The sequence below is a fragment of the Anser anser genome, assembly GCF_964211835.1.
Source record: "Anser anser genome assembly, chromosome: 14".
Taxonomy (NCBI): Eukaryota; Metazoa; Chordata; class Aves; order Anseriformes; family Anatidae; genus Anser; species Anser anser.
In genome coordinates, this window is record NC_139735.1 from 4,567,869 (window position 1) to 4,595,623 (window position 27,755).

General features: G+C 44.9%; 2 protein-coding genes across 10 annotated transcripts in view; both read right to left on the bottom strand.

Annotated features, from left to right (window-relative positions):
- Positions 1 to 5,940, bottom strand: part of LOC310881255 (uncharacterized protein) — a 59,008-nt gene extending 53,068 nt beyond the window's left edge. For 6 of the 7 annotated variants that reach the window (XR_014572277.1, XR_014572278.1, XR_014572279.1 and 3 more), the window contains exons 1-3: positions 5,755 to 5,940; positions 5,518 to 5,626; positions 4,777 to 4,996 (exon numbers count right to left, since the gene is read on the bottom strand). Coding sequence is in view for 3 of the 7 variants with exons in the window: in XM_083798323.1 (XP_083654449.1) it covers positions 4,777 to 4,945 (169 nt within the window). In the remaining 4 variants the exon portion in view is untranslated. Of the gene's footprint in view, positions 1 to 109; positions 3,728 to 4,776; positions 4,997 to 5,517; positions 5,627 to 5,754 lie in introns of those variants that run through there. The other variant, XR_014572280.1, reaches the window with a different exon arrangement.
- Positions 5,941 to 12,166: 6,226 nt separating this feature from the next.
- Positions 12,167 to 27,755, bottom strand: part of KLHL3 (kelch like family member 3) — a 41,418-nt gene continuing 25,829 nt past the window's right edge. For 2 of the 3 annotated variants that reach the window (XM_083798340.1, XM_083798341.1), the window contains exons 6-15: positions 27,398 to 27,507; positions 22,883 to 22,999; positions 21,757 to 21,906; positions 18,696 to 18,813; positions 17,728 to 17,925; positions 16,837 to 16,938; positions 15,065 to 15,193; positions 13,348 to 13,488; positions 13,000 to 13,143; positions 12,167 to 12,814 (exon numbers count right to left, since the gene is read on the bottom strand). In XM_083798340.1, the coding sequence (XP_083654466.1) occupies positions 12,786 to 12,814; positions 13,000 to 13,143; positions 13,348 to 13,488; positions 15,065 to 15,193; positions 16,837 to 16,938; positions 17,728 to 17,925; positions 18,696 to 18,813; positions 21,757 to 21,906; positions 22,883 to 22,999; positions 27,398 to 27,507 (1,238 nt within the window). In that variant the 3' untranslated portion in view covers positions 12,167 to 12,785. The remainder of the gene's footprint in view (positions 12,815 to 12,999; positions 13,144 to 13,347; positions 13,489 to 15,064; positions 15,194 to 16,836; positions 16,939 to 17,727; positions 17,926 to 18,695; positions 18,814 to 21,756; positions 21,907 to 22,882; positions 23,000 to 27,397; positions 27,508 to 27,755) is intronic. The other variant, XM_083798339.1, reaches the window with a different exon arrangement.

Below are 27,755 nucleotides of genomic sequence, written 5' to 3' on the forward strand. Positions count from 1 at the left end.
AGAGGCACAGTGAACAATGCAGATAAAGCATAAACTTTAGGTTATAAACACAGTATTTTAGCTTCATACTGAATCAACGTTATTTGTGTAGAGATTGATGCAACAACACCAGTTGTAGGCGAGAAGTGGTGCAGCTGACCTGCAAGTAAACCACAGAAACATTCCCCTGGCACACTGAATTTAATAGGTAAAAAGGAAGGAATTAAGTAAATACACATGCAAATATGTGGGCCAATTTAATAGGGGCCTTCGGGCTCAAGTGCTAACATTTGTACAGCTTACATTCTGCACATCTTTTGTGTACTCTTAGGCTACAGACAGCTTCATTCAACAGCACAAATATGACCTGCATTAGAAGAGGAGGGGAAACATTTTTCTGGCTTATCTTCCAAGGCTGGAGCCCAGACGTGGGATAGGAAAAGGAACCCAAAATACATTTAATCAAAGAGAGGTTTACAATTTCTATTTTACATTTAAAATACCTGTTTTAGTGGAGACACATTATTCAAATGACATTTCTCTAAGGAACTGCAGAAGATGGATTCCCTAAACACAATAAGAGCTCAGCAGCTCAGTTCCTTTCTATCCCTTTAGAAAGCCAACTGCAAACACCAGCAAGGTTGCAAACAAGTACTTTCTTGGTGTATTTTGGAGGTCTCTCACTGCTGGCTGGGGACAATATTAAACTGAGCTGGGGAGGAGGGAGCTGCAGGGACGTGCGTGAGAGCCCCCAGCTCCACAGCAGAGACTATCCTATACCAGGGAGGACACGTCCAGCAAATGCCTTCTCTTAAAATAAATAAATAAATAACTTATTTACAAATATGTAGTCACACAGAGCTTGTGAAACCTCCTGCTATCTCTGCACTGCCTTTATCTGGGCTCCGGACCAGCTCTTAATAACACTTGCAAGTAGCTGATGGTGGACTGGCACCACTACAGCAGGGATGTGAACGCAAGTTTGGCTACAGACTTCGTGTGTACAGAATCATGCCCAACAAATTAAATTAAGTTATATTGAAGCCAGGGACCACTAAAATGTCAGTTAATTAAGGCTGGATTTACCAAAGGCTATGGGACATATTGCCAGCTGTTAATCTGCCAAAATGTGAAACTGAAATGCACTGAGCAGTTCAGGGGATGTTTTAAAGTGATCAGACAACAGATCGTGTCACACACACACACTCTGACCTGTCTACGTAAAGCTGATTACTTTCCAGTAAAGAAATCTTCCAAAAGTTAGTAGGCCTTGAAGAGGCCTCAAGACCAGGCTCCACTAACAATCCTGCTCAAACCTAGAGATTTGAGGAATCAGAGGTCTTAAAATCAAAATTGACAAGAAAAAAAAATGAAAATGCTCACTTTCTTTTAAAATTATGCAATGGTGAGATTTATCAAGTGTCAGGTCTTGATTTCACCTTTTGCTTTTATATCTACTTGGGATCAAATCTAGACACTCTCTCATTAAAAGCGACAGGCCAAGTGAAGAAGAAAGGTGGTTTCTATGGAAGAGTAAAACTAGAGGCATATGGCCCTGACCTATTTAAATTACAATTATAAAATGAGTTAACTGCAAAAAAAGATACAAATTTCAGAACCAAAGACTTTCTCCTTAGCAGCCATGCTAAGAAACGATGGTGTGTGCATGTGTCATCTCACGTATCTTTTCAAAAAAAAACTAATTAAAAACATGGCATGGTGTCAAGTTTTTGTGTAAGTCTAAATCTCATCTCCATAAACTAATAGAAGGTTTTCTGGTTCAACAACAAGGCAGCAACAGCACAGGCAATCAGTCCCTTCCTAAACGATGCCTGCTACTGTGTTACGACAGAAAAGTGAAATGCTAATAACCTCTTGAGCCTTATTTCTTGAGTTTGTATTTCAAAATTACAAAAAAAAAAGTATTAAAAAAGTAGGTAGACCACAACAAATAGGGGGCTCTAAGTTCAACCAAGAGTAATTATTTGCCCTGCAACCACCTACACCCATTCAACAAAAACATTCTCTGACCTCCAGAAATTTCTAAGTGTTATTTATCAAGCTGAGCAGCTTCTAGGTAATGTCATTGAGACTTAAATTAGGTTTCTATCAGATCTGAATCCCAGACTCCAGCATCTAGAGAACATCTATTTCACTCTTCCTGTTATGGCATCTCCAAATCACTCGTGTTCTCCAAAACAGTGTCCTTCAGTGCAAATTTTGAAGTCACCTTGCCAAGCACCGCATGTCTTGTTGCTAACCTGACCTGCAGTGGGGTACTGGTGGGATAAACTTCAGTTTCCTCTGGAATAAAAGGGGACTTCAGGAAGGTCTTGTAGCTGAAACACCACGCTCGGTCAACCAAGCAACCCTGCGTGAATGAAGACCTCATCTGCTAAATACGATGCTAATGGAGGTCTATGAGACAGAGAAGAGCTGGAGAGGGAAATCACCCTGACCATACCAGTACCAGGCAGTCCTCATGTCAGGTGCAGTTCCCAGTATCACCAGTTACTGTGATTCATGATCCCTTTCCTCAGCTTTCCCAGGACATTTTGGCAAAGAAAAAAGGTCTAATAATTTCCTATTCATACCCCCTAGCTATGTGCACGGTATAACTTTGTGCAGATAAGTGACCTGACAGGAGGAGGCTGCTCACCCAGACCCGGCCCAACCAGCAGGCTGGTCGGGCTGGGGGAAGTCTGATCACTTTTATCACTTGGTACCTTTTTTCCAGCTCATTTCCAGATGGATCCCTTCTCTGTGCACTTCTTCACCCCGTGACACAACTGCTTCCATCAGATTTGCTGGGAGGGAAGGGGACCCGTGGCTTAAGAGGAATGGTTATGGACGTGGCCAACCCCAGAGCAGTCAACAGCTTTGGGATATTTTTGCACATCAGACATTACTTGTCCTCTGGACCCTAACATTTTGCAAGTCCACAACAGCCATGGGTATAACATGTGCAAGGAGGTCACCCCAGGTGGGGCTCAGCGGAGAACATACATATAGGCCTCACAAAACCAGTATTGTGATCTCTGAAATTTTGGGGATACCAGTAAGTAGGGATTCAAACTGTGAAATGGGGTAACACATAACACATGCCCTGGAAGAGTTCACAGGTAGTCCATATTAGCTTAATTAAGGCTGCAGCCCCTACAACCTGCAGGACCCATTTGGGACTCCCCCACCTGCTCCCACCAGCTGTGCCTCAGCTCCCTGCCCCTGCACCTCACACCACAAAACAAATAACAAAACGTGGCTTAAAAATTCCTGCTTCTTGTCTGCAAGGTGTTTTTATCGTGTGTCATCAAATGAGGGGCTCGGATACACAGAAGCTGGAAGACTAGGAAAGATTTCTATCACAGTACATTTGATCCCAATCTATATGCAAAATATAGTTCAGCCGCACTGCACAAGAAGAAAATCATAGCCATATGTTTCCAAACACCGAGGAACATAATTTTCGTGAAGATTCAGCACTGCAAATGCCTCTCGCTCGCCAGGCCCGCGCTCATTCATTTGGCTGTGCTGACCCCCAGAGCCCAGCGCCCTGCATGGCACATCCTCACCCTGGGACCCAGGCGGGCACTGAGGAGCTTTCCTCCTGCCACTAATTCAAAGAGGTTCTGCCGAAGTGATTGCTCCTGCAGGCTGGAAATGATTGCACCCTGGCAGCCTGATGGAAAACATACGTTTACTCGGTGTTGACTCAAATTGCTGCATACACGAGGAACTGCAGAATTAACTAGATAAGGAAAAAAAATTTCATAAACATTACTTAAAAAAAAAAAAAAAGCACGTACACAGACTCATGGGGAAGCTGCCTGATTGTGTCTAATATCTCCAGCCACATACCTGGCAAAACCCAAATTATCCCTAGACAAACACCAGCTGTGGCAGAAGGGATCACGGTTTCTGCTTCTTGCAGCAGGAGGAAGCTGGCGCTAGTTTGTATTTTACACTTTTAGGACTTCTTATTCCTCTTTCTCCAAAATATTTGTTTGCCACATTAATATCTGTCAAACATACTAATCAATCATTCTTAAATAGAAAGCAGAGATAGATGGTTTTCGTTAATTATTCCTAGGTTATTGCTGCATAAGGGAAATTATTGTTTAGAATGCATTTGCAATGTTAAAACCACTGCGATGGAGACCAAAACCACCCCAGCATGGTGCAAAACACAAATACCTCACACACAGTGCAACATGTTAAACGGAAATAAAGAACTGACTTTTTTTAAAAAAAAAGCATGCCTTCTGTCACATCCTTTCTAGCAATGGACCACCTTGACTCCCTTTCACCGCCAAAGGCTTTGCAAAACCCATTCTGGGATGCTGGAACAGGCTGTGGAGATGCATTTATTACCACAATTAACATTTCCATCTCTCTCTTCTGATGGGTATCACTTTATCGCTCAATGCTGCCTGTGTGTCCTCCCATGAGGACAGAGCCTTTGATCTTGGCTGTGCTTCCCGACCTCCTCCTTTTTCTCCATCCCCTTTTACGCTGACACTTGCCTCCCCAGCCACTGCTGTAGTGATAATAAAAAGCATTCTGGCAACAAACCAGAGGAGCAGCATCGTCTGATATAACACCCAGGACCACACACTGGAAAAACCGCAAGACTTCACCACCACCTTGTGCAAACACCGTCACCACTATCTGCAAAACGCCTGGCGCTGCATCCACTTGCTAAGCAGCGAGAGGTTCACATCCATCCCTACCCAAGCAACAAGCCAGCCGCCTGACATACATAGCCCTGAGCTGAGAGTTTCAGCCTCTTGTACGTACCTTTTCTCCTGAAGCATCGTGCTCGCCCAACACGTCCTCTCCTCCGGCCGCAGGGTATGATGTGCCCTGGAGCCAGCTCCTCCACCACCAAAACCACCTTTCCCCAGCTTCCTTGGAAGCCGCTCACCTGGGGAGAAGTTTCTTGGCACCACCAAAGAGCACGAGGCATTTCGTACAAAGAAAAAGCAAAAAGATATCCAGACAAATAATTAAACTTCTCCTGTGAAGGGCAGACAGAGTGGAAAAAAAAAAAATGTTTGTGAGCGAAGCTGTCAACACCTACAGCTGGAAACAATTGATCACAATTAAGACTTAAGTCACAAGCAGGTGTTCTGGTTTTAAGTAACTCACTTCCACCTGGTTTGCTTCTTTTTTCTTTTCTTTTCTTTTTTTTAAGGTAGCTCCCTAACAAAGCAAATGCACTTGCTGCTTGTTCCACCAGGATTAATTACAGCTTTAGCCATTTCAGCAACTAAATTACCAATGCTCCTTAATGACGAATGATGCATTTCACAGTGACGATGTGATTGCGCTAGAAGTTTGTGCCGATCTCTATATTAATAAAAGTTGGTCCTAAATAAGAATATATATATATATAAATTAATTTCTTTTTAGATAAGCCAAATATTCAATATCTCTTATCCTTTCAAATAATAAAAAAATAAATAAGTTTCACATTCCAAGTATAGCTATTAAGAACAACATCCATAGCTAGTCAGTAGGCTGATTTTTGAGACGTACCCTTCTTCAGCACATGCAGTCCCCAAGCCCATTCACATTCTGGGTTCCTGCAAGCCACAGGTATTTTAAACCTCCTTTTGCTTTTGCTCTGTCCCCTGGGTTGGTCCATCTGGAGCACGGTGCACAACCACGGCTGTAGGCTGCAGGACGGGGCCTGCAGCCCTCGTTCTTTGCAAAGCCTGGCCCAAAGGAGGACTTTAAGAACCACAAAGGAAAAAAAGTGAGGGAGCCGCTGACCTGTGGGAGCCTGCTTCCTGACAGGCATTCTGGCAGCAGGTACTCAGCCTGTGGTATGCAGGGACAAGAAGGACTCAGAATCGAAACCCCTAAGGGATTTCCTGACTCCAGGCTTGGGGTAGAGAGAGGTCCTAAAATCCTACAAACTCATTTAGTGTACGAGCCCTCAGCCATTTAAACCCTCAAACCTAGTCTGAACCTGGAAAGTCAATTTAGACAAAATCTAACGCTCCTGGAATGATTTTATCATGTTCACCTTGCGAGGTTACCACAAATTAAGTGTCCCAGGCTGTTTTCCATTAATCCACAAATTAGCTGCATCTTATCAACAACATTTTTTTCCACTAGCTCACTGAGGTCTGTTATCACTGCGGGTCTGTGCAGTTGCCTCGGGGATTTCTGGGCACTGGGTCACAGCTTCGGTGCTCCAGCACATGGCATGTGCCCAGGCGTGCACCAGCTACAGCAACACGTTAACGCACATGTAGTGTGTGTTTCATACGAATTAGTACATTTGCAACTAAATTCATAATATCCGAATCGATCGTTCTTTAAGCTTTCCTTACACAGGTAAGAAATATTACCCAATTCTGAATTAAATCAGAGCTGTCTGGAAGAGTGTAGCTCCATAAGTACTGTTGTTTCCATTAGAGAAATTTCTGACAAAACTCAAAAAACCAGAGGAACTTGGCAAGGCTGCTCTTCCATCCCAAGGAGGGGCTGCTTGCAATGTTTCCCCTTCATTAAGGCCTGAGCTCGAATTTGGCTGCGGTGCCCCTGGCTCCAGCTGGCGGGGAGGCTCGCCAGGCTGCCCTCGCGCACAAGGTGACTTTGCAGGCACCGAAGCCCGGCACCACGTCTGTGGGATGTTTCACGTTACAAAATATTCCGGGTAGGAAGGTTTCAAGGAGGCAGAACGGGCCATCAGGAAGGGATTTGGCTGCGAGTAAAACAAAGTAAAGCAAAACTTTCTGTACGTGCCAGCAATCCACATGGCGTTCCCCATTCCTCCAGCAGAAAATCAGAGCCCGGTGATTTCCTCAGGTAGGCTCAGGACAGCCAAGCTGTGTGGAGCAAAATGCGGAGTGGAAGGAGCTGCCTATTCCCAGGGAGAAAAGGTTATGTACTGGGTTGTAATGCAATAAAAAAATGTCTTCCGAACAAGAGTAATTTTTCTGATGTTTTCTGCACAGTTTCCTGGCAGCTGGGACAAACCAGCAGAAAGGGTTTGTGTCTAAAAGTCCTCAAGAAATATCAAATAGGGTACGGTTCTGTCCCAACACAACTCTGACTTCAAGTACATGATTTAAATTACACTTCAGCTTTCACCCAGTGAGACAAAGTCGACACTGGGTGAAAAAAACATCGCAGAAAAATGATAATATGAAGTAAGGGAAGGACAATGAAAACTAACGTTCAGATCTCTTATGCTCGAGAGAAGAACAGAGCCTTTGGGACAGGCATTACACATCCTTTAAAGGGCCCCTTTACAAGCTTGGCTGAGTGCAACCAGGGTCTCGCTTTTAAGACTTGTAATTTACTGAGCAATATGCTGAGCAGGGGCTGCCGAGGTTTGCAATGAAAGAAGGAGAAGTGGCAGGCTCATGATAATACAGTTCGTAAATTGGGGCCAAATCAAATGCATTGAGCTCCAGCAGCTGTGCCAATTAAATCTCATTCAATTTGCTGAACAAGAACATTAGCATTAATCACTTTGGCAAATTTCTTAGAATATTTCGTGTCACTAAGTAGTTAAGTGATTTTTGTGCTTGTTTATAGAGCAGCATAACGTTACCCAAAGTGAGAGTGTTAATCACGGAGCAACCGCGGGATGCTCTGGGAGCCCCGGGTAGCTCATGGCAACATTTCAGTAGCAGTCCTGTGCTTCCTATATACTTTTTTTTTTCCAGAAGCCTCCAACAGATGAAGGGTTTTTTTTAATTGCAATTATTCTTTGCCATCACACAGCACCCATCCACCCGTGGATAAAAAGGGGCTGGCTGTGTGGGGAACAAGTCATTTTGAAATAAAATCAGGAGTATTTGCAAAGTCCCCCAGCTGCATGGAGCAACCCACAATATGATGTTACCCACGTTCATCAGGCAATTAAATTTCAGGATCCCACGTGGTAAATCCAGTGTCATACATCGCTACTAACAGAGGAGGCACGAGGGGCATTGCTGGAAAACCAGCGAGCTCAGTGAGACATAGCATAAGTCAAACTGAGTTGTGCTACCTGTTAAATGTGTTGGTCTTTCCAGTAGCGTGGGAAATGTGTTAGGAAATAAGTCTATGGGGGTAAATGTGGAGGTTCTCAAGTTTTCTCTCACCCTTTTTGCAAGCGCTCATCCCAGAAGCTCAGCTATTTTGAGGAATTTCAGTGATGGCCTGGGAAGCCCAACTCTGGTGAGTCGCCCCATGCCGCACAGCCCCATCTCTTGTTCCTCCAGCATTTGGAGTGCAGGAGAGTATCCACATCCTACACACAAGGACAAACTAAACCCAGGGTTTGGAACTGTATGGAATTAAAGAGGAAAAAAAGCCCTGTAGAGTGATGAGAATGTCCCTCGCTGTCAGAAGCTGACAAAATCAAAACAGACCCAGAGGAGTTGCATTAGGCTGTTTTTTATTCAAATTAAAGTACGGGGAACTACAACGTGATTTTGTTATAAAGCAAATACGTCAGTGAAGACCAGTCCCTGCATTGTTCGTCACACTGGACAAGGCAGCTGTCAAAGAGAATTGCTTTGCAACACCCTTCATCCTTCACACAAACAAATCTTTTATTAAAAAAAAATGAGCTTCAACCATCAACTGACTGGTTATACTGTCAGCTGTTGAACCAACAAAGTCTGCTTTACAAAACCAAAGAATTTCACACCCAGGTAAATTATACAATCTTCTATTATTCTTAAAGTTTGTTTTGTGTTGTTTTTTTTTAATACATAAAATGTACAAGTTAAAATTCTCCGTATTTATTTATTGTCACTGTAGAGGAAAATTTATAAACCCAGAAATAAAGATAAAGGCAGAGGGGAAAAAAAATGAATTCATTCATTTCCAGACTACGATGTCTAACATCCTCCCAAATGCTGTAGCTTTGAGCAACTGATTATGGGTACATGGATGTTATTTATGAGCACAATGCCAAGCCAAGGGGGCAACTGCTCCAGTACAACATTTTATTAGCAACGAATCCCACAGGCTAAAAACAAGCTGCATTTATCTGCGGAACCATCATGTTAGCTTGATGAATTAGGCATCACACATCACTGGATATTAAGGATTTTTGTCTCCAAACATTGCAAACAAGAGAACAGTATTAAGCTTTCGTGGTGTTGTCATGCAAATGCCGCCAAGTATATTTATGGTAATTACAGTGCTGTACACATCTGTACAAAAAAAGTATTTGGAAAAACTGAATGAACTGGAAATTGGTTTTAATCACCCCCAATTTATCTATTAGGCACAAATGGAAAAGATGGACTTGATTCAAACTTGTTTAAACAACAGATTGCTTGAGGCAAATATATCCTGCTTTACATATGCTTGACTGTTTTGCAAACCAGCCGCGTGTGAGCCTCTTCACAAGCGCGTACCCACAAGTGGTGCTGTCGGGTTCTGTGGGTGCACATCCCTGGAGATGCTTTCACCAGAAGAGCAAAGCCCCCTTGTGGAAACCCAAGGCCACAATCCCGCGGGGGGGGGCAGCACGTGGTGACCCCAAAAAGAGCCAACACCAGACCAGTGCTGAAGAAAGCCTTCAAACTCAAAAAGGACCATTGGGAGGAAGCAGCCTGAATTCAGTTTTAAAGCTTTTACAAAACCTGCAATAATTCCAGTATTTTTGGCAACCCGTGTCGTTGTGTTGTGCATCACATCCTCCATCCTCAAGCAACGCCGCGCTCACACAGAGATGAGAAACGAAACCACCAAGAGACAGCTTCGCCACCAAGCTGCCCGGAAAGCAAACACACAGCAGCAGAAAAATAAATTATTGAAATTGGTTTGAAATAAGCTAATAATCTAAGAGCATAGTGGTGACTGAGGTAATGGATTTTAATTTATTTCATAATGTTGAGCCCGATGCTGTCCTTCTACTATGTCAGAATCAACGTAAGAGCAGTCCCAGACCCTGCTTACAACATTTAATTGCTTGTGCAGAAAACATACAAATTCACACCTACGTCATGGCCAGCAAAAACTGCACAGGAGTGTAAGAAGTAGATCCAGAATTTAACATAAACGTCATTGATGACCATAAAAAGCAATCCAAAAAATTATTTAAAATTCTTATAAAAATATTTACAGTAAAATTTGTTAGCACTAATGCTACGTTTTCAGTCCTAGAAAGAGGCAATCTTTAAAGGACCTGGCTCAGGTGCTCAGAACGAATGATACAAACAAGGAACAACACACCAAAGACAGACAAATTCAAAAAGCATCTCACAGGGAGGGGATACAGCTGGTTCGTCATGTGTTACAGTTGTTCATATTGCATAGCTGGAAAACGAGGTCACTTGACTTGCATAACACTGCAACATTTGAGAAGGAAAAGAAAGCAACATGTTTGCTGTAGAGAAGGAATGGCCGCGGCCAGGATCACCATCAGCGATAGCTGACCAGTGCTGAGTTCTAGCCCTGTCCAGCAAGCCACAGGTCTTGGCCACCAGCGTGACTAAATGCCATTTTACAATAGCAGAAAGACACCGAAAACTGCTTCCCTTATAAGCAAGAAAGGTTTATAAAGAAATGTGTATCAGGGTATACTTATCCCAGTCAAATAAGAGACGCTAACTCAGACCAAAACGCTCTGCCTATCCCATTTTATCTCATTCCCACAAGCTGCAGGAAAGGGAAACACCTGCTAACCAGCTTTTGGGGTAGCAAATTTCAATCAGTCCCAAGCACGGCATCATCTCGCTTACATCACCGTAAAGATGCACCTCAGGACTCCGATCTGACACCAGCTCGTCTTGGTTACATTTCTACCAACCTCAATAGCTTTTACAGTACGACCAACCACCATAAGAGAGCAGCACGTTATACTAATATTTTGGCACATTTCACTGCAGATCATAGAACCCAATGCAAGAGGCTTAAAAAGGTATTACAGGAAAGATTAATTTTTCATTATTATTTTCAAGACCTCTGACCTGACATACAGAGGAAGGGTAGATCCCAAGAATAATACTGCCATTCCTTTGGACAGTTTGCTTTTGTTTGCAAAAACAAGAGCATCCAAAGAGGAGCAGGTAGCTAACACTCCTCCTGATCAGCTCCCCTCTGTAGGATGTGAAGCAACAAAATCAAGTGCCGCTTACCCCAAAGTGAGCAGGCACCCATGTTACAAGGACCACGTCAACTCAAACATTAAAAGCATTCTTATTTACAGAACTAATGTACAGCCCTACTAAAGCTGCATAAGATGATTTAGCCTTAGATCCCTCTGAAATCAATTTTTAAGTATTTTTCTTTTCTAGTGCAGAAGGTTGCCTCGAGTGTTTTTGACAGGAGATCCATGGAGAAATAAACCAGGAGAACAGCGGTAAGTGCTGGAGCTCGACAGTAACGCAGGCAGATACGGTTCTGCAGGCCAGATGCCCATGACAGAAAGCCTCAGCTGGTCTACAGGGAGAAAGAGTGAGATAAGCCCTCACAAAAGGCAATATAAATCAAAGTTAAGTGAGCTGGGAAAGCAGGAAAAAAAGGAAAAAAAGAGAAAACAGTTTTCTTCATCAGTTCCCTTTAGCTGGGGAATATTCTGGGAGTCCACTGCTGTATACAGAAGCATGTCAGAGCTCACAAGGAGTCAAACAAAGGTACTTGAAAGCCAAATATCCTCTCAGACAGAAAACTGTAAGAATTCAGGATGTAAACAAGACAACTACAACATAGCTAGATCCAGATTTTTCTGTTCTGAGTAATCTTACAAAATCTATGTACTAACAGAACACCTTCAGTACAAGCAAGATTAAAATACCAGTTACAATGACAGCAATTAGTGAGATCTCCATACTCTGGAAGCATTAAGACATTGCAGGTACTTTACCTTGCTCATTAATTAGTACCTGGGAGGCAGAGGGTTCTCATTGCATGTGGCGTCTACATTAATGGCACCGCAAGATATTTCTTTTGACACATAAATGCTCTATTATGAAATGGCATTGAAATGCTGGACAGAGTTAGAACTGGGGCTTTCAGCACAGCTGGCAACACTAGGGAAACACGGGGGTAAGGAATAGTTTCTATTCAAGCAGTATTTGTTTCACAGGAGCAATAAACCATGTCAGAGCAGCACACTTTCTGGGGTTGAGATGTTTTGTGTGGTGGAGTTGCTGAGACGTCAGCCCCAGAGAAGGCAGAGCCCAGGAGGTCCCAGCATGTACGGGAAACATCATTCATGGCAAGTAGAAAAATCACATGGTATTTATTTCCACCATACGACAAGTATTTCAGGGATACATACAGCAGTCCAGTGGCATATACAAACATATGACTGAGACAGCGTCACACTCAAGCCAGAGCACCCTGTTCCAGTCCGTTTCTGCTGACTGCTTTTCTCAGTTGGTACTCCGAAGTTTCCACTGTCAGTAGTAAAGTCCACCCTCCAGGCACAGTGAGCAAATAGTTCAACCAATAATGTGAATGGAGCATCAGTAGTGAAGAAATCCAGAAGTGTTCATTTTTTACTCACATGCCCAAACGTAGCAGTTTTGTTTCACACAAGAAATTCAGTGCCTGCAGTTCAAAGCACAGTCTTTATCTCATGACACAAGCCATTGAGAAAAACAGTTGATTGCACCACATATAACAAGCAACACCTCGTGTCTAGCATGGAACACGTCCCCAGAGGGATCTTCACTTTGCTAAGCACTCCACCGCAGAGCAGATGATGTTTGTAACGTATCACTTGTCATGCGAAGACTGTAACAGCAATGAGATGGGTCAAGTCAGAGCTCAGTCATGTTCCCAACACCACCTAGCTGGATCCACTTCACTTCTGCTCCTCGCACTGGCTTCATTGTGTGTCACAATGGCTTGTGAATTACAGCCACACCTGTTTTAAGAAGGGGCAGACACACAGTTATCATAGGAGCAACTCCTGGGTTGCAATGTGGCTAAGAACATGCTGCAAAACCTATGCCACACAAAGCACACACAAATTTAATATTTAAGCTTCAGGAGGCACAGACCTCAAGCTTATGAATGGCCCCACAGTCATGCCTCCCACGGCCTGTTTACCTGCGTAACTCCTCCCCGTGCTCATGCTGGTTGGCAGTAGCGTCCACTTGTCCGTGATGGGGTTGTAGTACTCCACAGAGGCCAAGTTGCAGGAACCATCATCTCCTCCCACCACGTAGAGGAAACCATTCACTGCACACACACCTCAAAGCAGAGTGCAGACAGTTAGACGTGGGCTAACTTCTCCCCCACAACATTGCCTGCCATGTTTTGATTCATTCCCTAGCAGATACCTCATCTTCCATTTTTATTACTTTTTTGCAATATTGATTACTTATAGCACAATAGTCACATTAAAAACCACAGACAACTCCAGCTAAGCCCCGCAGAAAGGTTTATTGTGGTTACCTGCATTTCTTCTACACATATTCATGTCTGCTACTTGCTTCCAGGTGTTTGTTCCTGGATCATAGACTTCCACGCTCTTCCTGACTAGGGGACCGTCGTGCCCCCCAGTGGCGTATAGCAGCCCGCTGAGAACACCAACACCTGCCAAACAGAGCCCAGCGTTAGCCCAGCATATAGAGGAAGTGGTTGCAAGTCCCTGGATCTGCTACAGGGTACTCCCTGAGCCTCTCCAAGGCATTTCCAAAACACTACATGTGCCTCAATATCACCCAGCACATAAACAACTCTCCACTCAGCTGCCAAGCTGCAGGTACAGCAGGGTTGTGCAGTAATCCTGGAAGATGCCCTGTCTTCCAGGGCTGAGCCCCCTCTCAGATCTCAGTCTCACAACGTTCTTCCACATTTATTTCGTTTCTTTAGACTGACTTGCTCTCTCTTCCCTTTGCCTTCCAGAGAGCTGCAATCTTCATCTCCACCTGCCTGACATTTTCTGCCATGGGGCAAACTTGCTTTTAGTCTGATGGCCATTTCCAGCAGCTCTATTTTCGCTCTTATATTTTGCTCTTCTTTTGCTTCTTCTTTGTGCCACTTGGCATTTGACTGTATTCAGCTTTTAACAACAATTTAATACTTTAAAAAGTCCATAAGCTAATCTAATCAAGTAAACACTCCAAGGCTTCTCCACCTGAAAAGCCTCCCTGTGTAGTGAGACAGGGGCACAGGCAGAGTGGTCATCCCTGCCGGGAGGGAGCTGCCATTCCCTCCAGCACTGCCTGCACTGGGGCCACCGCCGGGATTTGGGGACGCTCGTCCTCTCCTCCGCTAGATGTCAGCATGGGGACGGCAATGCCGGGAGCTCCGAGCACGGATTTCCTTCACCGAGCTGTACGACAGCTCAAATCATTGCTTTTGGTGTCATTATCAGCCCCTCCCCGGTGCCTGCTGGAGGGGCAAGTGCTGTGCACTTGGGTCACAACCAGGCCTTGATGTGCTCACCTTTCAGTTTGGGAAAAGCAAATTGTAAGGCTACTTGGCAGGCAAGGAAGAGTACTTGGCAGGCAAGGAAGAGTATTTGTAACACTAACCTTGCCACTCGTAGTTGTGCTCACAAAGCAGTGCTCAGAGCAGAATGTTTCAAGCAAAGAAAACTCACTGAAGTCTATCTCAGTACAGGCATCAAGACTACAATCCAATCCTTTTTTCCAGCCAGCAAAGATACAAAAAAAAGTTTTAGCAGGGGCCATTTCAGTTTAATTTTGTTGCCTTGACTTGGTCTGCAGGTCAGCCAGTGCAGATGTACTGCACCAGGAGAATCAGGGAAGATCCAGAAGGAAAATCCACCTGACAACCCCCAAATGGCAGCAAAGAGAAGGCAGAGCAGCTTGACTTTCCAGTCCCTGGCTAAGCCTGCAGCTGGCAATTTGGAAAGACAACTCTCTGCTTACAAGTGAGATGCATCTGTTAGAAAAGCTACTTAGAAACACTGAACATTATTTCATTAATCTAGAAATTAATTTCAATTTGGCAGATTTTAACGAAGTCAGCAGAGCTGCTGAGAGCTTCCAAGCAATTATGGCTCTTCTCCTCATGGAAGGGGGTGGATAACAGGTTGCACTTGCCAACCCAGCAATACTGAAGCATACTTTTCCTTCCTTTCCATGAACAGAGGAGAGCCCAGCGATTATCCACTTTTAAGAACACATCTTGGAGCCAGTACCTGCACCACTGCGCCGAGTGCTCATGTCAGCTACGTAGGTCCATTCATTCGTGGCGGGGTTGTACTGCTCTACGGTACTAAGGCACTGACGGGACGCTCCATCATAACCACCCACGGCGTAGAGCTTACCTGGAAGAGAGAGACATGGGCATTATTAGCTTTACGGCTATGACTGACAGCCTCGAGTGAGGACAGATCCTGGCTGAGGCCCTGGGAGACCTGCCCAAACCTGCTGGCATGTCTGGGGAAAACCCTACTGAAAGGATCTGAGGTAGACTCACAGACAGGCGGGCCTGTGAGAGCTGTAAAAGCTGTCAACTAAGTCAAGGAAACATCACAACAGCAGCTTAATTAGAAGCCAAAAGCCCGGAGGGTTTTCCAAATGACTTGTTGGCCCTGGAGAAGAGGTAATATCAAAGCACGTTCTGCTGATCAAGCGTTTCCTCCTGTTCAGGTGCCACATAGCAAGGTGAGCTGTCAAAGGTCGATACTGTACATTAATTACAATATCACATGAGCAATAAATACACAAAAGCTTCTTCATATAATACCTCCATGGAAACCTAGACCCAATTTTGAAGATTCTGGGCCAAACCAAAACAAACCAATGCTGCTAGTACAGCTGAGGCCAGCCTGTTTACTCGTGCCAAGTGATCTTAAGACAGAAGAAATCCCAGGAGACCTTCACAGCACGGTATGTTTATCCCCCCTGCAACTCAACTCAGTGAAACCTGGACAACAGCTACCTCATGAGAATATAAGAGCATAATCAGATGTCATGGGACTACACCATACACGAAACAAGACTGATGCTACACCAAAAACCTTGTTCACAGACCTGACTCATACGCTCTCCTAGTCTCCCTTTATCACCTACCAACTTTGTACACAGCTCCACTCACGGCCTCCTCGGGCTGTGATCATCAGATGTTTGCAACTGTGCTCCTCCTGTGCTGTTGCCTGCTCCACACCATACTAATTGGAAACTGTTATGCCATGCTAAAGATAAGGTCAAACAAAACGTTTCGTTTGCTTCAGAACTGGTTTTGCTAAAGGAAGCAAAAGGTTCCTATCTAAATTGCTCCTTCTCCTGGATCCAAACCAAGCTGCTCAGTTCCAGCTCGCTCAAGCTGGGTGCTGACACATACGTGCCAACAGCTGCTGCTGCGATCCTCAAAGCGCCCTCCCCGCTCACCTCGCCTACCTCATTCCCAGGCTGCCACAGTATCAGCGTTTGCTATCGTCAGTCCCTGGTCATTTACGAACCCGACTAAATTATGCCATGCATGCCTGAAAGCCTGATGTCAATAAACACAGGTTTTAGTATTCCTGCCAAACCACCAGCTTGGGGCTGTGGGATGAACTATGCTCCTGTTCTCTTGCTGAGCAGATTTTCTGCAATGGGTGCCTTTATCCACACGCTGTCTGCTGATGGCAACAGTGTACACTGCATAACAGTTTGCTTTTATCAACCAGCAGCAGCTCAGGAAGAATAAGATTCAAAGAAACCAGCACACACCTAATGGCACGCACAGAAGGCATGGGCTGGTCTCATACAGGCCTGAGGTTCTTGGAAAGCTACACACGATTTTTCACCAAGATAAGAAGAATGGAAAAAGCTACAAAGATTATGTCATATATAATAAATCTTTACCAACTGAAGACAACTTAAAGAACAGATCCTGCAGTTGCTTCCTATTGCACTTAACCATTCAGGCCCCCATGTGACGCAGTAACATTTGCTTGATGGAAATGGCTGCTGATTTTCTTACCCTCCACAACTCCAACTCCAACACTGCTTCTTCTTGTGTTCATGGGAGCCACAAAAAACCACTCATTGGTTTTATAGCTATAGGCCTCAACTGATGCCAGACCTAGTTAAAAAGGGGATACACAGGTTTTCTAATTAAAAAAAAAGAGAAGAGAAAAAGATTGGTGTTGCACTTTCATCTGCCTTCTACCTCCTCCCCAGCCTGTAATTCCCCCCACACTCCTACAACCCAATTTTGCAGTCCCCTTCCTTTAGGGCTGGGGCCAGCATGTTAACGCCACTTCTCCAGCAGCTGGAAAAATTGTTATCACATAGACCCTGTCCCGGGACACCAAAGTGGAGCAGAGTCCAGATTCCAAGCCCAAAAGTCACATTCTTTCAAGCATTATAAAATGTCCACACAAAGGTTTAAAAATTACCCCAGACCCTGTTGTATTGTACTCATCACCAGCTGAGATAGTCAGTTTAAGGCTAAACCAAGTGGCAAAGCTCTACAGCAGAGGTGTGAATCTAAACATGCCATTTATGCCAAACTAACTCCCAGACGCACATACCCCATAAAATGCCTTGTTCGCATTTCATTCATGTTACACAGATTTTAACTAAAACTGGGAAAAATCCCTCTTTTAAGAACAGAGTAAGAATGTTCACATAAAGAACAAGACTGAAAGAACCGTATCACTACAGGAAAAAAGCCTTGGTGAGACATTCTGCAATTACTGAAGGGTCAGAGTGAGCATATGGTTAGGTATAACACAATATGCCCAGTCTCTGGCTCATTCTCCATAGAGAAATTGCTCTGGAGCCTCACTAAAGCTCTGCAAACTTTGCTGGGGACTCCGAAAACATTGTTTTGGATCAGGCACTGCCTGGTTTCTGTTCAGTCACCTACCTGTGCTGCCATCAAAGCCGCCCACTGCATACAGGAGATCGTTGAGCACAGCCGCACCTAAAGTGCTTCGTCTTTCCTGCATGCTGGCTATGGAGGTCCACTGGTCCTTCACGCCGTCATACACATCGACCGTGCGTACCCTTAGCGACCCATTAAAGCCCCCGACAGCATAAACATTGCCAGCCATAAATACAACACCTGGTAAAAGAGCAGAGGGATTTTATGGAGGTTTTACAAACATGTTAGGAACCAAGTATCATCAGACGTCTGCCAGGGTGTGTAAGACAGCAGGGAAGAGCAGAACGTGTGCAAGTCTTGAGCATTTTCTGCAGGTTAGGAGCTCTGGAGCCGAGCACGATAAAGTACATGTGTCATAAGGATAGTGAAATGCACATAAACACACAGCAACATAAGGCACAGATGGATTTCAGATCTGAATGAAAGTTTTTTGTGAGTCAGAGAGGATACCAAATGGTGGTCCACATTCACATCCATCTCGCACGTCTTCAGATGAACACTCAGCTTACAGATCCAGCCTCCATCACCCTGTAAGCACACCGAGGGCCTGACTCAGCTCCTGTGATTTTCACTAGGAAACCAGCAAGGAAAACTGGATGCCTGTGGGCTTCCACGGCCAGTGGAACAGGAGGAGGAGGGGAAACAGATAGAGGAACAACCAGGAGAAAGAGATGATGAAGCAAGGGGACAGGCAGAAACAACCCCTATAAAAGCAGGATATCCACCTGAATGTGAAGGACACGTGCATAACGACGGAGGAGAAGGAATGGCAAAGAGCTGTTTGAGGCTGGGGACAGAGAGGAAGGCGGAATCATAGAATCATAGAATATCCCAAGTTGGAAGGGACCCATAAGGATCATCAAGTCCAACTCCTAAGGGATTGAGAACACAACTGTCCAGCCCTGAAGAGCTGCACTGGGAAAATGAAGAAGGCTGTAAGTTCCCATTACCTGCTCTGCATCTCCGGGAAGGAAGCTCAGCGACCTGATCCCACCGTTCCTCCTCAAAATCATAGCACTCCACACTGCGAATGGCTTTGGGCGCTTGCCCGCCCACCACAATCATCACCTGGAGAGGGAAGATGAGAGCTGGGACACCTCAGACATCAGCCCAGGCAGCTGCTCTCTGAAAAGAAACCATCAGCACAACCTGGTCTAGAGCAGCTGCCACCTAAACACTGCAAGGCCACCAAAAGCCTCTGCAGAGAGGGTTATTTAAGTCAGTTCTATTCTTGGGGAATAAAACTACCTTTTAATGCAAAGTGTGGCAGCCCCAATTACCCCTTCCTCACTGTTTCTGGAGTGGGCAACCTGCCCTATTTCCCCCCAAAACACAGAATTGCTTTGTACCACCGTGCGTGTAAGGCTCACTGCACAAGTATTTTTAAGTGAAGAAGATTCCAGCGTAAATTCCACAACCAGCCCACTCTTTAGTCATTATCTCCATGGTGGTGCTAAAAATAATCGATGCCACTTAGCAAATAAAACCTGACAGCTGTATTGCCACCTGCAGGGAAGATGACACTTGGGGAAATCAGGACTATTAAGACCCAGGGATGCTGGACTTCTGAAGGAAGTGATTTGTCAGCTTCATTAGGGCCTTTGGCTCCAACGTGTGTTGATGCTAATCTAGTAATTAAGCCTTAAATTCTTCACATTAGGGAAAAGAAAAATCTACGTGAAGGTAATCAACAGCAAATCTCAGGGGCATAAGAAATCCTCTGCTGGGTCCGTCTGAGAGCCCACCTAGACCCAATCCCCATTCCTAGCAACAGAAATCAGCGGACACTGGGGGAAAACAAGAAGACGTGGACCACGTGCAGTGTGTTGTCCTTCCCAGATCTGTCCTGCCTGCCACCAGCAGCCAGGGGCTCTCAGCTCAAAGGCAGCCCACAGGCACATGCACAGGCAGCTTCCGAACCTCTAGCATTTACAAATGTCTCTACCTGTACTTTGTTCTGAACACGTTTCCTTCTGCTCCTCCACAGCTATGGAAAAGGAGGATTCGTTCCCTTATCACAGGGAACAGAAGGAGCAAACGCTGCCCAAGACAATGTGATTTTTACAAGGCCGAGGAGCTGGAAGCGAGATAAGCGGGCTTCAAATATAGTCAAAGAGTAGACGATACTGGCTTTAGCCTCTGCAAGGCGCCTGCGGTAGCTGAGGGGATAAGATCAACACTTGAGGTCACTCAGGTATGGAGCTCAACCCCCACCACAGCTGCCTTAAAAGCACAGGGCCAGACAACTGTCTGCAGTATTGCACGAGTATGAAAACAGTGAACTGTTTGATCTAGAAAGATGAAAACACGACCTTAGAAAGCAAATTCAGTCCAAGTTAGCAGTCTAACTACTAATTGTGTAACAGTCTCCCATGGAAAGCTACGGAACTTCAAACAATTGCAGACTTGAGAGGTTTCACAGCAGGACCAACAGATGAGCTCAGTCTCTCAGCACCTGGACTGCTGGAAGATCAGCACCTTCTCCCATCTCTTTACAGTTAAAAAGAAGGGAGAACAGACCCACAGAAAATTTGGGTTTGTACTCAGGTCATGCTAAAGAATATGTTGAGAACCTCTGCAGTCACCGGATCACTGTTCATTTTTCATCCTTAACTTCTTTAGTCCTTGACGAAGGGTTACGTGGCCCTTCATGAAACCCCCAAAGCTATCTTCTACCAACTTCACTTCAGTGCGAGCAGGTAGAATACACAACACACTGACATGCTCTACAGAACTGCAATTTCTTGACAAACCTTTCAGCAGCTGAACATCTGAACACTCCCTCATAGCACAGATCTCATACACCATGCCACAGAACAGGCTCCCTATTATTTGTCCTTAGAAAAATAACAGAGTATGGTTTTGACATCTTACAATCTCTGAAAAGCTTGTTAATAACTTCAGTGACAGTCTGGGGAGAGACATTATGATGAACTGCATTTATCTCTGGGGCATGGGTTAAACAGTTTCTGTTGTCATTTTCTCCTCACTAACAAAGCAGAGGCCAGAGCATCACATGCCTCTGGGACAAACGCAGGGAGTAACAAGGATTATTTATTCAGTAGCTGCTTTGAGTTTATTGAAATTTGCTTCAGACTTCCTGCTCACATGTCTGGTTGCTGTTGTTTCCTGCTTTCCTGCCTTCTGATTAAGGAGACAGAAAAATGACAGGCACCGATGGTGATCCTCCCCAGCAGGGCTCCACCACAGCACTAGGAACCCGCAAAAACCTCAGCAGCTCTCCAGGCAGCTGCCTGCAGCCGCTGTCACTGCGGGTCACTGGTCCTCAGGCCATAGCTCCAGGAGCAACAGTCGCTCCCCAAACCACTTGGGGCTGACAAAATGTTTTGAGAGCAGAGCCTTGTCCTTGGGAGCAGAGATACTGCTTCCTCTGTGGGTTTCTCATTTATCAAACTTAATTATACATCCTCAGTGGGTATAGGCAATACCAGAAGAGGGAGTAAAGCGATTCAAAGAATTATGAGTAGCATTATTCAACAAAGATCCGTTTTTCCAGCTGATTTCCCCAGCAGGTGATGGCACGCTCCCCTTCCACATCAATGACTTTTGCTCTTTAACAATACTGATGTAAACTCCTGTTATCTTCATCGACTGTATTAAGATCTGACCTCAGCCGATTTTTGCTTGTGTCTGCAGCCCTGCTCAGCCTCAGCAGATGATAGCTGCACATCCATTAACCCCTAGTATCCAAGCAGCACCAATTATAAAACGACAGGGCCCATTCTCCGAGCACTTCCTTCCCCTGGGCTGCTCACCCAACAAAAGGATTGAGGACTGGCCATAATTTATAGGAAATACAGCACACATCCTGCTGTCGGACTTTCCTCTAATGGGCTCAGAGCAATTGAAAAGAAAACAATTAGGAGTTAGTAAAAGTACTGTGGTAAGCACATAAGCTCCTTTCAAAGACAGAAAACGCCACCAGTTATACTGTGAGAGGTGTCATGAAGTGACATTTCCCTCCTCTGTTTGGAAGGGAACTCAGCTTACCTTTGGCAGGCTAACAGGAGTCCTTGGCTTCGTTCTGGGATTCTTGATCAATTGCCTTTGATCCAGAGGAAGCAAATGATATTTCATGGCCTCGATAAGGAAGTCTTTACACGTGTTGTTATTTTTGATTAAAGCTTCTTCTTCAACTGTCTGAGAACATGCACACACATGAAAGATCATTTAAAGTCAAGGACTTGGTATCTCAGGTCAAAAGAGAGCTTTGCAGTAAACACACTGAAACCAGAGCTTCTTTTCTGAAGCACCAACACAGGAAATGCAGAAGACGGAATGCCAGTTCTTTCCGAAGAAACAAATGCATTAACATCCAGGCTCCCCTTCTTCAAGTATCACTAAACAGCGGCAGTTCTCCCTCTATTTTATCACCCCCGTCAAACACCTAGTATCTCAACACAGGAGAATTTACCAGGAGTTTGGGTGCAAAATAATTTGAGTAAGAACTTTTAAGGAGAGGCAATATCTGTTACTGGATAAGAAGATACAGTTGAGATAGACATGGGTGCATCTCATGTGTATCAATTTTATTTCAATTGTATTGATTTTTTTTAGACATATGTTGAAAGCATAGCAGTCAAAGAGCCCACCAGCCTCTTCTTCGTGAATTCTTGGCTCATTATTGAGGTCCAGATCCCAGGAATTAACTTGTCAAGAACAATCTCTAAGTCAGACTCTGACTGACAGCATCTCACCTGCCAGTCACACAGACCTATCTCCATAGATCCTGCTCCTGCACAGAGCACTTCTTAAGCCAAAACTATCACACATGCACTAGGGAAAAAACTGTACAGCCCTGTAAGAGCATGACCTGAATATTTTCTGGGTGAAAAATCCTGAGATATTTACTTTTAAATGCTTCCACCAAGACTGGCAGGAGCTTAGCTCTCAGCACTGCCAGGCAGAGCACAGGTCACGCTTTGTAAGAAGGTTTCTGTGTGTGTGTGCATGTGCGCGCACACAGATTTCAGATTCCATCCAGTTTTTCCATTATTCCTGTTTACAGACTGAGCTACATGCCAAAATACCCATCTCAGAAGCAAACAGCGAAGACACTGATTAAGGAGCTTCCATCAGCTTTAGCGCAATATTAATTACTTATTTGCAGACTAACCTGTACAAGATAATCTCTGGGCAAAAGGGGCAGGCGAACATGCTCCATCAGTTTAGCCATGTGCTCTAAGCGAGACTCCTTCTCATAATTTATCCAAGAAATAACCGCTTCAAAGACCTACACAGATAAGAATACAATTAATGTACAAAAGAGAACAGGCTTGCAGTCACCTTCCCAAAATCAGCAGCGTTGTGATTTCGCAATGTCAAAGGAAGGAGATGCAAGATCCCTATCAAACAAACAGATGAAAAAGTCAGGACAGTATGCAAAGAGCTCAAGCACCACAGTAGCCAAGAGGCGAGCTGACCGTGCATGCTAATAAGCAACTCCGTATCTCGATGTGCTGTATCGCTCTCAGACCTGAGCATGTGTCCAGGACAATCATGCACCTCTTGTACAGTAAGGAGTACTGGAAGGCGGCCAGGAAACTTAATTAGCCTTTTGACATTTGTGGTGGACATTATTCATGAAATCAGCCACAACGATTACTACTGATAAGAAAGATCGCCCCTCCTGAAGGAGCCTGCTCTCATGGCAAGTCGCTGCCTCACCATCGTATTTAATCCATACACCAGTTCCCCCCAAACCCAAGAAACCCACAGGACAGATTCACCCCACTCTGCACTGCATTTATTTCACCGCTCAAAATGCCCGGATACTACAGGCAGGGCTGCGCTTCCCACAGGGAAACAAGGGCACGATGGACTTCTGGTCTGAGCCCAAACGTAGTTTTATTTCTGGATGCAGCCCACGCAGACAAGGACCCAAACTTTGGCTCCATGACACGCTGCGCACAAACAGCCCCCTGCAGCAGAGAGCCCTGTGCAATGGATAAACGCGTACGGAAGTGTCCTACATGATCCACGCATGAATATGCGTGCACTTATATAACTGTCAGCCACACTCCTCCCCAAAGAAAGGCCTAAAAATGTCACTGGGAGCGTAAAAGGCTTCCTGAGAAAAGGCACAAAGGCAAGGGGCTGGTGCAGTCTCAGATATTGCACAGCAGGATATTGATCCTCGCGGTGGAGTTTCCTCACAGAGTCAGAATTAAATTCTGACACTTAACTCGTGGCTACAGGCAAAATTATGCCACAGATCCTGCTCTCCAGTTACTGGGGAGGGCCTGGGTGCATCCCTCCCGCACGCAGCCCGCGGTGCCGCTGCCCCTTCACCCCAGCGCACCCAGCCTGTGCCCGTGGCTTCAACTTCCCCCCGGGGTCACCGCCTGGTCAGGCCAATTTGCAAAGCTATTTTTTCCTTCTTTCCAGTCCCCCCCAGCAAACCATTTCTTTGGTCCAAGGTCAGTAATTTGACAGCATTAACTTGAACCTAGGGCACTGCCTCTCGGTCCCCAGTTGTTGCCGGCAAATGTATTTGCAGGAGGCACCGACTGCCGCTTCCTCGCACAAAGGAGAGGCAGAGTGCAAAGGGGTTTCCTCCTCTTTGCTGAACTACACACTTAAAAAAACAAGTGAGCAGTAAAGCAGGAGCCTCATTTCCTATGCCAACAAACGCTCTTGCTGAACTGCTTGGAATTCAGGAAGCTGCAGCAAGGATTTCAGCAACGCAACGGGGAGCCCTGTAATCAAACCCCAGCGAGCGCAGGGGAAAATAACTACTCCAGAACCCTGAAGTATTTTTAAGCACAAATAAATAAACAAACAAACTATTTCACTTTAGCTACAAGGCATTTAAAATGGAAACTAGGTTGTTAAGAGATTTTTAATTGCAAATGAGCATGGTAGGAGCATAAAGCAATGTTTAGCCCACAAACATGCTTTTCATTAACCTCTTCCGCACCAGAACAGGTCGCTGGACTGGAATATATCCAGCTGCAGATCAAGATGACAGTGAAAAATTGTTAAAGGGAGGTAAAGCAGTGGGTATGAGGAATTAACCATCTCCTCAGCGCTGGAGACCATTCCAGAGGTAGGCACACGCTGACTACCCCGCTGTGCCTACTCCAAAAATAACAGAAATTTAAAAAGTCACCCACTGGCATCTCCTATTGGCTCTGATTTTAAAAAATGGGGAAAAAAAATCTGAATCTGAGACACTGATACATTTTCACAAAACATTTTCCCTCTGCAGGGAAAAATCCAGTTGTGAGATGCTCCCAGCACTGACAACCAAACTCTGCATCAGCTCCTACTGCATGCTAGGATGGGTCAATTAATGGGCTCTGTGTGAAGTCCCCAAAATAAAAAATCCCAACTCTCTCAGAAGTTTTTCACCACTATTCTGAGCTGGCAGAAGCCATTTCTTGAGGGCTGGAAGCCCCTCCATTTCACTCAGAGTTAGTAAATATAAGCAAACATGATTTTTTAATAGTTTTTCCTTGCTTGCATACACTGCTATAATTATAGAGTAAATTAGGTCAGGTGCAGAAAGCACCAATAAAGCTGTCTTCAAAGTGCTTAACTATAGCAAAAGGAGCAGCCATGGACCAAACCCAACTTTTGTCCTAGGCCAGAAGGACCCGTGCAACTGCAGAGACTGACAACAGCAAGGGGGAGAAGGATAGAAAGGACAATAATCTCTGATTAAAGGGGAAAATTCCTCGGAGTAGTCATCTTACAATTAAATCATTTCTGTGGCAGCAACCAATTTTTGTAGTCACGATAGCCTAGAGATATTGTTATGCCAAAATCCGTTGAGGTAAAGAATATATTTTATTAGGTCAGTTAGTATTAGCTGGGAGGTGGCAGAGGAAGGGGAGAAGGTACAAGCTTTTGGGCACACACCTGGTCTGGAAGCATATTAGGGGCAACTCTGCCCTCTGGGGCTCACTGCCTTCTGGCCCTGCTGGGACTCAGCTGTAGCTCTTCCACCTCTGAGAGATGGGAATGCCCGGGCTCATGGGCTGCACGCATGGGACATGGCAAGAACAGGAGCACGAAAGCCTCTCACTAAGTCTGGTTGGGACAATTTAACCCTCAGATGTTTGTAGCATTTGCTTGCTTACTACACCTTTGCTGAAAAATAGTTATCCTCCGTCATGCACACACGCATATAAACGTGTGTGGAAATGCACGTATAGATACACACCAAACACATTAGCAGATAGGAAGAATAAAGGTCAGGAAAACTGCTCATCTGTCACACTGAAGCTAATACAAAGCAGCAGCCTACCACTCTGCCCTCAATTTTCAGCAGGTCTTTGGTCTCCAGCACATATTTCACGTTTATATTCAAATCCCATTCTCTGCTTATCTCCTGTTACTGGTAGCTGTTGTTTTGAATGTACAGCTTATGCTTCCATTTCCTTGCACTGACTTGTATATTCAACTTTTAGAACCATCTACAGAAATACTGGTTTGATTGTATAAAGCTGAGAAGAGGGAGAAGACACTTTGATTTCTCCGGGCTCAAGGCCAACAAAAGCTTTTTAACAATGCTGCACAGGACTGGAAAAAGTGGTTACTAAACTTGCACTTCCCTTTGCAGACGCCTTGGTTCACGCAAAGCAATTCTGCCGGGAGTTCACACTATTTGTTTTTTCCCTTTTGGCCATGCCTGTGTGGCACAGAGCAGCACCCCACCGAGACGCCCACGCTGGCCCAAGCCCTGCGGAAACGCACTCCCAGAGCCTCCCAGTTTGCTGGCTGTGGATCTGAATAAAGCGTATCTGCATCCACACCTCGCATGCTGCAGGTTTCCTGGCAAGCTTCATGACCCGTACGGGCCCAAGCACATGCACATCTGCAGCACGGATGGACTGGGCAGGATGGGTGCACACACCTGGGCCAGCTGAGGACACAACAGCAGCACCCAACACACCAGGGTCCAGCCCCACCCCATCAAAACTGGGGGCCTGAAGTTACAAGACAAGTGACCCTCAAGCTCTTCTGTAGCCTCTACAGTTGTCCACCTCCCTGTAGTGTTGATTCAGAGGGAAAGACTTGAAGCACACAGCCCAGAAACCTGCTGCAGGTCATGACAAAGAGGACCTGGAGTTCCCTGAGTGCCCCAACCACTGCTTGAGCTCCCTTCTGGGACTACAGACAACATGGGATGGTTCAACATTTCAGCCTCAAAACAACCAAAACAGTGCCTTACTTCCCTCTTCCATTAAAAAAATATATATTCATGATGTTAGAAAAATGTTTCCTTCTCAGTTGTGGACCTCCTTTACTTGTTCTGTTCAAGGTGCAACAGAAGGCAGTACTCCTCCCTGGCCTAGTGCATGCAATTCACCTACTTTTGAGGTTTTACAACAGGTAATATGAGCTTTACATCAACAACAGATGGGAGGTTCCTAGTTGGAATTCAGTTCTGTCCCCCAGGGCTTTTGGAAGAGACACAGATCTAAGAATCATTACTTCCTATGAAGAACAACCACTTGAAGGTCATTTTCACGTGTTTTACAGAATTGCACTATTTTAAATTCTCCTTTCGTGAACTCTGTTAGAAAATGGCCCCTAAAGAGCGTAACAAGAGAACAGTTTCCAATGTAATATCTAGAAACATTCAGCATTCTTAAATTCACTGTTGCTATATGATTTACTGTACCTTTTCTTCAGAGGAGACTGTGAGCTTGTCACTTGATATTAAACTGCAAACCTGGTCCAGACTAAGGCTAAGAAATTCTTCTCCTAGCATCACCTCAGGAAAGTGCTGCTCTGTTCAACAAATGAAAAAGGGGAACACAAAATTATAATGAAATCCATGCTTTAAGTCAATGGAAGGGCTACAGCATTCAGAGAACTGCTATCGTTACAGCTCTGGGCAACCAAGACAAACAACACACTGCAACTGAATGGCCAAACAAAAAGAAAATAGTCTCAGAGGAGGCTAAGAAATGAGATGTTATTTGAAGTAACACAAGCTCCATGAGACTCTTTTGTAAATGGCAATAAAACATAAAATG